This window comes from Chiloscyllium plagiosum, unplaced genomic scaffold (assembly GCF_037043375.1).
Source record: "Chiloscyllium plagiosum isolate Xiang-an unplaced genomic scaffold, Cpla_swu_hap1 HiC_scaffold_37, whole genome shotgun sequence".
NCBI lineage: Eukaryota > Metazoa > Chordata > Chondrichthyes > Orectolobiformes > Hemiscylliidae > Chiloscyllium > Chiloscyllium plagiosum.
The window spans coordinates 20,933,285-20,946,212 of record NW_028270175.1 but is presented as its reverse complement, the minus strand read 5'-3'; the positions used below and the strand labels follow the sequence as shown (position 1 = coordinate 20,946,212).

The 12,928-nt window shown below is 38.8% G+C and overlaps 1 protein-coding gene across 4 annotated transcripts; it reads right to left on the bottom strand.

The window, feature by feature from the left end:
• Positions 1-355: 355 nt before the first annotated feature.
• Positions 356-12,715, bottom strand: errfi1a (ERBB receptor feedback inhibitor 1a). Of its 4 annotated transcripts, none has more exons than XM_043675927.2 (4): positions 12,534-12,715; positions 6,501-6,577; positions 5,197-5,282; positions 356-4,518 (listed from the first exon to the last, which is right to left on the bottom strand). In XM_043675927.2, exons 2-4 carry the CDS (start codon positions 6,518-6,520, stop codon positions 3,347-3,349), a joined length of 1,278 nt encoding a protein of 425 aa, XP_043531862.1. In that variant the 5' UTR covers positions 6,521-6,577; positions 12,534-12,715; the 3' UTR covers positions 356-3,346. The 4 variants fall into 4 exon arrangements, with proteins under 4 accessions (XP_043531862.1, XP_043531863.1, XP_043531864.1 ...); XM_043675928.2 differs by having other exon boundaries at positions 356-4,515; XM_043675929.2 differs by lacking the exon at positions 6,501-6,577 and having other exon boundaries at positions 12,534-12,714.
• Between the last annotated feature and the right edge of the window lie 213 nt (positions 12,716-12,928).

The window sequence follows — 12,928 nt, the reverse complement described above, 5'->3', positions numbered from 1 at the left end:
AGGTTCACATTATTTGTAACTAGATGCTCAGGAACCTATTGTATTTTGAAGGTAGCTTCAATTTCACAGATGTAGTAAACATACCTGGATTTTGATACATATACTCCCCAGGACGACAGTCAGTCTAATTCTGTCAAATTAGATTTCTTCAACACAAGCTTGAACAGCCTATCTCCCTTCCCAGTATACTTTGTGTAGAAGGAAACCAATTATTCCTGATGTGACCTATATGTCTCGTGTACTTCCATCTCAGTTCCTGAGCACATAAAAATGCCAAAAGAAACTCTTAAAGGGAACTTCCTCTTTCTTGCACATTAATGTGTAAATACTGTCTTTTTATTAATTGAGGACTGAATAGAGAAAATAATTGTTTTATTGGATTACAAGGATTGTTGCATGGTTTAAAAAGCAAATAACTTAATACTATGAACACTGTTGCACAACTATGGGTAACAGCAGTTGTTACAGGTGAACTGAAACCAAAGGATTACAAATGGAAATCCAGCTATCAATCAGCTACTTGTTGCTAACTGCTCCCAAGCCTTCTGTCTCCCAACAACTATGTGATTGGTTCTCAGGTATCCAAACAGCTTGGAGCTGTGAAAAAAGTATAGAGGGGCTTAAGATGAACCAAAGAGCTCGGTTTGTTCTCTGCAGAAAAATGTTTTAAGTCTGAGGAAAACCAATTATTCTTTCATTCAGCAGTTACTGTTGTCTGTGATTTTTAATATGCCAAAGACCTCTAATCAATGAGCTAGCCACCATGCCTCTGGCAAACAAGTGGAAGCATCTGGGAAAGGGAAGACTGAGAAACAACATTCTGATCAGCACAAGAATCATCTCAACAGAGACAACTGACCTGCTTTCCCAGTATTCCCTCCATTCATAATACCCATATTACTTGTCTTATTCTGTCTGCCTGCATGAAAAAAGGGGAGTTTAAGGGAATTAGAGTTTTAATTAATAGTTATGTCAACAGTTCATAACGGTTTACCTGTAGCTAGAGCCTATTCACTTGTAATGAATAGTTTTTGTTAAGTATAGAAATCTGGTCCATCCTATCTATAAACCAGTGTCTGAAACAAAACAGGCAAGTTGGGGAACCAAGTATACCTTAAGATTTTTAACTTTTTGTTGGGACTCTGGCAACAGCAGGGCTTGATTTCCAGCAATAACACAGTGAGTCCTGACACATGTTGTGGTCCCTCTGTCCCATATAATAAACATTACAGTACTTATTCCCACAAACTTGATTAGAGAACAGAAAATTAATAACACAAAGGGTCAGTTCTGAGGTTAAGCAATGGGTAGGGGTATTGTTTATCATGCACTAGATTTAGCTCAGTTAGACTGTTGTCAAAGTAGCAAGTCTGCCAACTTCCTTTGGGAGAATAGAGTCCTTAACAAGCAGCACTGATCAAACAGCACAGAACAATTTAATAAAAATAGACATTAGGGAATTTTTTTTAAATAATGTAATTTATGATATCCCAATAATACTGCACAGACCACAGAAACAAATATCATTGTGGTTTTTCAACAAATATAGTTACAATACATTAAAAGATATGTTACAGCCAATGATACAAGAGTAGAATTATAGGCCTTCATTTATGAAACATGTAGTTAATTGAGTCACTAACACAAAACTATTCTCAAAAACAAGCAACTGCATGGATTCTTCATTTAGGTCCCTAATCATCTATCATGTAAACTAGTCTGCAGGTTACTACTGCGTCTCTCACCATTATGTCCCTTGTTGCACCCACTTAGGTTTTATTTTAGTATTCTAATGTTTACTCATGGTCTTATTTTCCATTTAATAAATTGCCTATGTCTACGAGGTGTTTGATTTCTGAGATAAACTGTGGCTGATGCTCTCTTGCATCTCAGTGCCAACAGATGGTGGGCTTTGTGTTAGAAGGCACAACATCATCACAGTCACCTCCTGAATGTTTTGTCTTGCTTTGTTCCTTGCTTTGTACTCTTAGCTGATGTAGCGACTCTAAGTGTTGACTCAGAGGAGGCTAAACCATGCATGGACTTAAAAGGAGAACGTATGAGCCACAGCACAAATCATATCCATCCACAAACAACACTAAATACTGACAGTAGGAACTACTGGAAAGCAGTTGCTGGCTACTATGGACCTCACCGTTACTAGATAGGGAGCCATGGGCCCTGTACATTCACGATTTAGCAAAATACTAAAAGAGAAAGATTAATGTGGATTGTGATGCTCTGATGGTCAGTTATTCACAATCTCTTCAAGAGTGGACAACAAGCAAAACAAATGTTAGCAATCTCCACTGCAGTATCTCCTATTAAAAACAATTGGTGATCATCTGTAACCTTCGGTGAGTTAATAATAAAAACAAAACAGATCGTGTTTTGGGTGCATCTTAAAAATGGTGTGGGTAAGCTACTAGTGCTGATGAACGATGAATAGCAAAATGTGACAAGTCCGTTCTCCTGTGCCACATTTACAGCTGTATCAGTTCTACTCAAAACAGGAAGGGAGCACACCCCGAGGGGCAAGGAAGAAAGGACAATGAAAAGATTGTTAGTCTTCAAACAAAATGGATCACTAACTACAGTCCCTCTGACCCTTGGCCTCTCCATTATCCCAACAGACATGTTGTGAATTGTTGGGAATGGGTAAAAGAGGCAGAGATGTGAACTGTGGCAGTTTCTGTGCTTAACTTTTAATCAAATCCCTTCACTTTAGTATAATACTTTTCATTCAAAATAGTTACGCGAGAGGTGACCTTCACTGAGCATCCCTGAGCTGGATTGTTATTAGGCATGATCATCTGTATGCTGCCCTTTAACATTTGCTGCAATTCTTCTTCACGAGTGTGTGTCTGGACAGTTAGATAATAAAAAAAAAATCAAAGTTTCAGTAATAAAAATCTAGTCTTGATTGTGTTGTGCTTGTTTCACATGAGAGTTGCTGCCTGGGAAGGGCCTTTATATCCAAACAGATGTTGAGCTTTCTCCAAGATATCATAAGGCACTGTGCTCAATGTGTCTCACCTAGTTCACTGTCTTTTCAAGGTTCCAAGAAGTAGATAAAGTGCAATTAAACCATAAAAATGTTCTAATGAAAAATGTCTACTGTAAAACTATTGTACAGGTAACTTGGACACTGCCATGTTCAAGGGCCTCTAGTTTACAGCAACTTAAATTGTATTTTAACGTATTGGATTTTCACTGGTTTTAGGATCATGTTCTGTGATTCCATTGATTGTTCTAAAGGAATTGCAAACCAAGGAATTGCCTTGGATTCTCCTGGAACTGTTCTTTGCTGTGGTCATATTTTGTTGCTCCTCTGAGGGACAAAAATCTAAGGAGCCTCTACATAAGCAACAGATTTCCCTTTTACTGTTGCTGGCTTGGTCAATGCAAATGTCTTGAAATTCTCTGTTGTGCAATCATTCGACTCCCATGTGTTCTGAGCCTCCACCAAGTATTTCTGAAACTTTTCCAGATAGGGAGGCCTCTCAGGGAGCAGGTAGTAGTGTGTAGAGCTCATCTTCCTTCCATCTTCCATGATTGGTAAAATGCATGGCACCTTTGTGCCTGCCCCATCACTGCTCTGCCGCTGCAAAATTTTGTTGCTGACGTATTTAGGGTCAGGTGCAAAGCTTCGTGTAGGTGGCATCACTCCATTGAGGTAGGAAGGGAGGCTTTTAGGACTTGGGGTGCGCGAGTTATTTCTGGACACAGGTTCCCGTGGGGGTATTTTCGGTGGCCTGTCCTCGTCACAATACATGCCTGACATCACCTCTGCAGACCATCTCCGGTAGTCAGGTTTCACAAGTCGTGGGGGTATGGGAACTCGAGGAGGAACCTCAGGCTTTACCTCATTGGAGTTTGGTGATGAACGTGATAAACAGCTTCCATTTTTAAATGCAACAGGTTTGTTATAAGATCCAGCTGGACCGGAATGTGAACGCTGTAATTTGCGGTGAGGCTGAACAGGCTTTTCAGTAACCTCGGTGCTTTCCAGGTTAGAGTCTTTTTTTATCCTATCGCAACCCTCTGGCAACCTAGTCCTATTAGCACCTTCTGAGTAAGCATAGTTGGTCTGCCCACACCCACGGAAGCTCCTTCTGCTCGGAGTATTGTACCGAAAGCTCAGCGGTCTGTAGTCTTGCAAGAGGAAATCAGTTTCAGAGCTTGTAATGGATTCAACCTCACTGTCCACATCATCAAAGGACACATCACCGGTGATGGGCAATGGAGGGAGTGGCTTAGAACTTCGATCACTGAAACACCCAGAAATAGATGGTGGACTTGTCCCTTTCACTGGTGTTTGAGGTGGTGACTGTATTGTGCTATCCACAGAGAGTCTCTTAAATGGGGAGAGCAGCTGATCTTTTTCCATTTGTAGAAATGGCTCCTCATTATTGGACATTTTCAGAGCAGCTGGTCGCAGCTTGTGGAAAGATGATCTGAGACAACTCCCAAAACAACAGTGGCCGTTCAGCTGACCTGGATCCATTTCTTGCCCTGCTGGAGGAAGAAAAGTAAAGTAATTTTTAAAACAAAAATGCTTGTTATATAAAATTCTTCCCATCTCCCCAGGAGGTTCAGCTGCCTTCTAGGGTCTGGGCTCCTCAGATGTTGGCCATCTCTCAGTATCTCATATGCAGCATTCTCAATGACAAATTCTAGCCAAGACTGCAGTATAATATTCAAGTTAGGTTCAAGGAATCACCCGACAGTGATCATTTACAGGAGCTCTTGTCTAAAGTACAATGTCAATGGTAAGGCTCAGTGATAATTTAGCATAGATCTGGCTGAGACATGCTCAGTACACATGGTAAAGGTAGGAATAAATGTAGTTACTTAAATCCAGGTTGATGATCTGACAGCACTGGAAAGGCTTAATTATTGTCCAGTGCTAGGTTTTCTGAGAATTTTGATGGTGGGCCTTCTTGAATCAGAATTTTAATGCCTGAAAGCCACTTAAAAGACAGCTAAGTTAATCACAGTGGAGTGGCACATTATAGGCAAAATCAGGCAAGAATTATCTGTTTTGTTCTTGGAGATATTACAGAACTAGTTTTCTTAAAATAACAATCTGACAGTTCCATATCACCAATAAAATTATCCAGTTTATTTTTCGAACAAAAAAGAATGAATTATCAGATATTTGGTGAGCATTTCCTATTGAGATGAGATACATACAGTTGTTTGAAGTTACGATGTAGGGCTGTTGATGGGGAGCAGCATTCAACATACAGGTCATGGCTGTGGGGTCTGTACAGTAGATGCTGAAATAAAAAAAAAATGTTAATTGCAAAGTCTGCGTGAACAGTCAATTGCCTAGACTATTTCACAACAAAAAGACTTCTCAACCCTTTCCACCTCCCTTGAGCCTACTGTCCTGTCTCCACCTGTAGCCTTAATTTAGCCATCAAAAATTACAGGAAAAGCAATATTCCCAGTGGCACTTGATGTATTATTCAAGCTTAAAATTTTTCTTCCTGCTAAATAGCCCTTTTAAAGACTCAAGAGATCAAGTTTATCTTCAGAGCTAATCCCCTTTTGATTCCAGGGATCAGTTCTGTAACTCTGCTGAATGACTGCAAAAACTTTAGTATTAGACCTATACTTAGAAATTAACCTAGAATTCCAAATGTTTTTGGTAAGTGTCCTTTAATTATTGTCAACAAGACCCCTATAAAATTTAGACTCAACTGATGTAGCAGCATTTCCCAACTTATTATGTTTAAATAAAACATGACTAATTAAATCAACATTAAGTTCTCTGCTTCCCATCAGCCAAGTTTTATTTCATCCAGTGGAGGGAATTTGGTTCCTTTTTCATTTCTCTTGGGATGCAATACTTCCACTCCTTTTCATTGAATTTTGTTTATCTCTGATCAGCCTAGATATAATCTAATTTTTTTGCACAAGACAGCAGTCATCTTTGCAGAAACCTTAGTTTGGTGTTCTATATGAATTTAAACTCCTTGCATTGTAACTGTAAACTCAAGGACCCAATAGCCTAAACAATGTGCCAAGGACATGAGGAGTCCTGGTGCAGGTCCAACACTATTTCAGTGGCTTAACCTCAATATTTACTGGCCCTAAGTTTGTAAATACACCTCAATATTTTGGAAGTCATGCAACACTACTACACACTTCAATTTTGATATTTATCTGCCTCAAGAAAACTCTCTGAAGTTACTCCCTCCCAATACCAAATTGCACTGTATTAAAGTGCTCAATTGTTAAAGTGCTTGAGGTTCCAGCAACTTTTGGTATTGATGACACAGTGATTAACGTGCATGAAACAGTTACTCAGCAGACTGCAGATTTCCTGTGCTCTATCCTTGTATCGGAAATGGTTACAATTGAGAACATACCAATCCTTTAAAGACAGTTAACATGATATTGCACTCTGTCAAATAGGAAAAAGATTCTAGAATTATTCATCCAATTTATTGTATGTCAGTAATGTCACAGGTAACAAGTTTTGGACTAACCTCAACCCATTAAGGCACATCAATGATGAAACTCTCCTTTAGGAAATCACATCTGGCTTCTGATGAAAAGTAACCATCTGAAATTTTGAGCAAATCTTTTCTGTTACAGATATTGACTTAACTGCCTTGTGTTTTCATTTTTTGTCTTGTTTGACATACTTAACATTTACACTAAAGAAGATTGATCTAATCTTTGGAGACAGCCAACAACCTTACCATGTTATCAGGTTGTGGGGTAAAAGATTTCTTTCAACCAGATCACTAGCTGTGCTAACTAAGTGTCTTTGATGTTGAAAGTTGCTTTAGAAATGCACCAAAGTGTTGGATGTGGAATAAATTCAGAGGACAAAGTTATATTATCATTGTTTATTTCAAAATGTGAAGATATAGATAAAGCTTGTTAATGTCAAAAGGCAAGAACAATAAGATGTTTGAAGGACCAGAACTCTTAATAGAATGGAGTGTCAGGTTGACATTCAACATTCATCCCTTGAATTTATGTATTATGTAAACATTCCCACCGGCAATTAAAGAGACAAGTTCCACATGTTGATATGCTAGAATGGACTAAATTAGTTTGGGAGACAGTGATGAGGCTTGATTTCAGCACAGGAAGGATTAATATTGTATAGGATGGTGGATTGATGATATGAAGTGGAAAGCAGTATCAGCCATAATGGTGAGTGATATAGAGGCAGGAAGAAAGATTGTTTGGAGAGAAAAGGTGCAACTGGATTTTTTGTCCTGTTGCATGGCGTGAAATGCAGACTGCTTTTTAACTGAATCTGCCAGCCCTGATATTAATGGGTTAAGCAGTCAGACTGTTAAAATAAAAATAAAATTAAGCTATTTGCCCGAAATATGAATTTGTACAAGTGAAGAGGTTATAAAAGGAGCCTCATTAACTACAGTAAAGTGGGATAAGAATTTCAATATTCTCAGGAGGTTGATCTAAAAAGAACATTTTCACATTCTAATTAGCTATCCGCAATTGGTACACAGACGAATTGGGAATTGGAGATTCCTGGAGATATAAAAAATATAGTGAATGGCAAATCCTGAGGAAATCTAGGTAGCAATACAGGGCTGACAGTGGCTGTCTGGGTGGAGTTTGAACATTTGTCTTCATGTCTGCGTGAGTTTCCTCCCACAGTCCAAAAATTTGCAAGTTCAGTGTCCTGGGATGTGGTGAATTAGCAATAGAAAATGCAAGGTTACAGGGAAAGGATTGATCTGGGATGATGTTCAGAGGGTCTATGTGGACTTGATGGGAAGAATGGCTTGTTTTCCACATTGTAGGGATTCTATGATTAAAATGGCTGATCAATTCTATGAAGGTCATGCCATCCCACAGAGCCAGCCAACCTGCAACATCATTAAATTTCTTCAACTCTTGTAGACAAGTGTCTCATTAGACCCATATCTTGATTAAATTGTCAATCATAGTTTGCACACTTAACTTAAACACACTATGGTGGTTTTTTTTAAAATCAGAGCCCTCTCTTTACTCCAAGGGAGCAAAAAGGTTATTGGATTAAAGAGGAGGTTGCAATTGGCAAAGAAGGGTTGGAAGAAGTCTATATTTTGTCTGAAGAAACAGCATAAAAGCAACCAGTGCAGGCAACAACCTGAGAATTTTATTGTAGCATCGCTCACCTGGTATCAGGTAGAGGACAGTTACAGAAATTTAATAATTAAATTGTGCGCCTACTTTCCATTTGCTAAAATACATGAATAGGTATTTGCAAATTATCTATCTTTCTTCCAGTACTCTTGTTTAATGGCATAGCTCAACACCACAAAAGTAGTTTATATATTCGACTTTTTCATTTCTCAGTATCTGCTCCCTCCAAAATGGTTTTACTGCAACACCAGTCAAACAAGTGCATCCCCATTTTCATTCACAATTGCCCACTCGCTTGTTGTCTTCAAAATGCTCTGTGCAATCCCTCAAGATAGCAGCAAACATTTTTGTCATGACTCCTGACTCTGCTTACTCTCACTGGGGTTCATGTCCCTTTTTCTGCTGAAGATACTGATTCTCATAAGAGAAACGGAAGTAGTAATTCTGCCATCTTCATCATGGAGCTTGACACAAAAATCTTTCATTACTCTAAATGGCCTGCATTGGTCCCTTATGTTACACATTTTGCCATTGATACTAGAGTACTCAAATAATTCCTCTTTTTAGCAGCTTGGAATAAGCTCCTGTGTAACAGACAAAGATCTGGGCCAATCAAAAGAAGCTCTGAGGAACAAGAAGAGAGATGCAAACGGCATAGAATTTGAGCACAATTTACAAGGTACCATCATTTTCCTGCCAGCAGAATGAATATTGACCAGAATGTCAATTCAACTGTGAGGAATGTCACACAAGTGCTGTTCTCTCCTCACCTTGCATTCACCCTGGCTCACTTTCTGCCTATTCCCTAACCCAGAGTTCATTGAATGTACCCAATGTTGCACAGGCAGAAATGGAGTCCAATCCATCTCAAATTGGTGATAGAATCAGAGTTGAACTGCTCTGTATCATACAGATGAAGTGTACCCATTGAAGCATCATAAGGGAATGTGGCAATGTGAGTGGTGTAATATTGAATTTTGGAACATTCTGGGTCTAGGGGTATGGTGACTGTTGTAATACACAAAAGACTGTCCAACTAAGTTATGTTGACATAAGTGCTCAGTAGTATGGAATCACACAGTAACTTTACAGAATCTTCACATTGGGGAATAGTTGCACACACACACTTTGTGGCAATGGCAGAGCCAAGCAATTTAATTAGGACATATTGTGCCTTGAAATTTGAACAATCTGCCAAATGTACAGCTTTTTAATGTTTTTAAATTTCACCTACATCCACAACTGTCCAATAAAATGAGAGAAAAACCAACTGAAATTTCAAGCAAAGACACTTTCTTGGAATGGAGGAAATTACTAGCAAGACTTCCACTTACTACCCCTCCAGATCTGCCCCGAGATCTTAGAATAGGCACAGATACCACTGTAGTGGGCATACCAATCTAAGGCGAGGAAATAAAATTAAGAAGCTCCCTCCAGACATCTGCAATTTAAGTAAAGAACATATTGCACATTTCTTGCAAGGTGTACCAAATGATTGATGATTCAAAATTAGGCTTCGAATCTCCAATATTTTCTGGTGAATTTTTATTTTGGGAATGGGGGAGGGTCAAAAACAAGCTGTTTTTTTCCCCCCTTCCAAAGTAAATAGTGCCTAGTTCTGGTTATCTGGTAACTTTTGTCAGATATTTGGTGGGGACACAAATCATGTTGTGTAGTGATGTCAGCCATGATAAAATAGCTTGCCAACAATGCTACTACCTACATGAAGTACAGCTATTTGGGTCAGGGGAGAGAGAGAGAGAAGTCAGGAAAGATCTTTATCTTCTGGATTCAAAGTGGAAAAGGGAGCATACAAACCACAAGAGGGACCCGGAACTGGAAGAAGAAAATGCATACCTTCAAACTGCCCAAGTGTAGTACCTCCTCTTTATACAGTCCAAAATCATAAGGATCAACAGATGTTGAACAATATATTTATGACCAAAACAGAGTAGTTCCATTTAATATACCAAAAATCACTATAACTTAAAAACTTACTAGAAACAGCTTCAATATTGGCTGCACTCACTAAGTTTTGTAAATTGCAAGCTGTACCTGTGACCCTATGCTTAATTTCCAATAGTGACAGTTTTTTAAAAAAAGTCTTAAAACTTAACCATTGCTTTAAAAACCTAAAATATTAAATCCCCATCCCTTTATTTGAGCCAAAAATCCATATAGGCATAGAAAGTGGTTCACCACATTTACTCCCAGTATTTACACCATGTGCTGTCGTTATTTCAGACTCAAAGATGAGCCAATAAATGATGAAAAATGTACGTGACTACTGGTGTCAAGTCTATCACACCTGGGAGAGGCAAGAAACTCGTGATTCCTTTTCCTATTGTAAGCACATCTTTCTAATCTCCATTACATTGCTCCATCAAGACGAGTCATAAAAAGCTCAGGCAATGACAGAGCATGAGTAATAACACCAATAACGTCTTACATTTCTGATGTGGGTGTTGCAGTTTATTGATACCAATGGAAAAAAACTAAACACAGATCATACAAGCTTGGGGCCACTTAATGTGATCACAATGAAACTTCCTCTATGAAAAGAGTGTCTGACAAACTATTGTACCTTAATATTAGCAGAGGATTTAATAATTCTCAGAAAAAAACTAACCCTTCCTGCCAGATTGTACGCAACTTAAAAATTGTAGCCGGTGTTGTTCCTTTAGAGCAAGTTTCAGATTGTCTTTTTTAAAAAATTTCACTCTGCCATGATTGACAGGGTTGGGTGGCGATATGGATGTGAACTCAAAATTCTAGATGATGAGTCCAATAACACGACCACCAAATTACCATAATGCAGCTATAGGAAGTCAAATAGCATACCTGCTGTTAGTAACTATCCAGTCCCCACCTTTCTACAATATGGAGGTGCAAGTGTTGGATTGGGGTGGACTAAATTTAAAAAAATTCACAACATCAGGCGTGATGGGTAGCTACCTGACCAAGGAACAGTGCTGAGAAAGCTTGTACTTCCAAATAAACCTGATGGACTATAGCCCGGTGTCGAGAGATTTTTTAAACTTTGTCCACCCTTTCTATAGACACTTATAGATATTAAGTGAGGACAGGCTCAGACTCTTGTAAATCTTCCGCCGTGTCAATGGTCAAACACTTCTGGATATTCACTATCTTCCAACATTAAGAACAGCAATTTAGTTGGAAAACGGGAAAGGGACAATGAGCAACATGAGGACTGTATCCAGAGAACGAAAGACGAACTGAGACAATATTTTTAAATTTAAAATATGACAATTGGGCTCCATCCATGACAAAATACAATTTTTGAACTGCTAACTAGAATATTTTCGTTTAATTAGAGTTTTCTCAGGTCAGCTCGGGAATGCCATATGATATGTATTGTCTTTTTTAAAAAAAATTACTCGATGAACGTGTTCACTACTCAGAGGGCTAGAAATTGATCATCTTTAAAGGGGTATTTACAGGAGCACTTTGGAATAGGTTCACGAACAGCGAAGTCTGGGACCAGTTGATCCATATCCTTTGGCTCCATAAACGGACCGTTAAAACTGGGCCTTTGCAGGAGGCAGGCACAGGACAGTAACCGCTTTAAATCGCCAGTCACTGTACAGTTTCAGAGCCCATTAACACCTTGATTTACTGCTAGCTGGAGTGAAATTAGTTTAGATCACAGCACAAACTATAAGGGAGAGATTCACTTCTAACTTCCTCTAGAGTTTCAACTTCACTCTCTCCAAAACATTGAGGTAGTTAGCTGCTTTTATATTTCTCAAAAGAACTACAAAAGGGATTAATAGTGAATGTTTTGCTACAGAACTGATTTCAAGATAGCTGCAGAGGAACTCGTTTTGATCATGAGCTAGTCAGCCCCTTACGTTCAATCCATGTATATGTATCTTGCTTAACTCTCGGTAACAGGTTGACATAATCAAAATAAAATCCAGTCACTTTACACACTGACTCAGAAACTGATCTCAGGCTCCACAAAGCTGCAACTTTAAGATCTTTGATAAACTAAGCAAAACCAAAGGAAAAAAAATGTATCAAACTCCTGAATTAACACTAAAATCAGTGTGTTTACAAAATCCACTTGTATCATTATTGCAAAAACGTTTTAAAACGTTACAGAAGTTTTAAAATGGTGTAAAACCTGCTGCAGTTCAGGTTACATATTAAACTGATCGGAGTGGCTCACGGCTAATAATTTGTAGGCAGTTTTGTTCATCCAGTACGGCAATAGATATATATCGAATTTCTTAAAGAATATTGTTACAAAGGAATTAATCACGAAATTGAGCAGAAACAGGAAACGTACAAAAGATGAAAAAATGACGAGAAAACAAGCAAAATGAGAGGAAAAAATAGCAGCGTAACAGGAGTGCAAACAACGGCGAGTGGGGTCTGGAACTCACCTACGTCCTGATCAGTTTCACGGGACAGGAAATCCGGCGCAAATACTCCAACTAACTACCCGATTCAATGTAGTGATAAATACAAAAACATTTCTCCAGACTACGTTCTACCTTCCATGCTCGCACTAGATCCCGATTCCAATTAAATGTTTCGCTGTTGCAATGCGTCCTGCAGTTTGCTTAATAAGGCGGGCTCTAAATCCTGATGTCATCATGAAGTGAGATCAGGATATCTCCACGCCCATAGCCTGCAGTCCGCACGCTTACTTACCTCTGCCTTAAAGGGGAACATCGACAAACAATCGGAGTTCAGCCCCTTAAATTTAAATTGGCAACGTTCCTTCTATATATTAAAAATTCTTTATCAAGCTCCATACCCAATAACATCGGAGGGA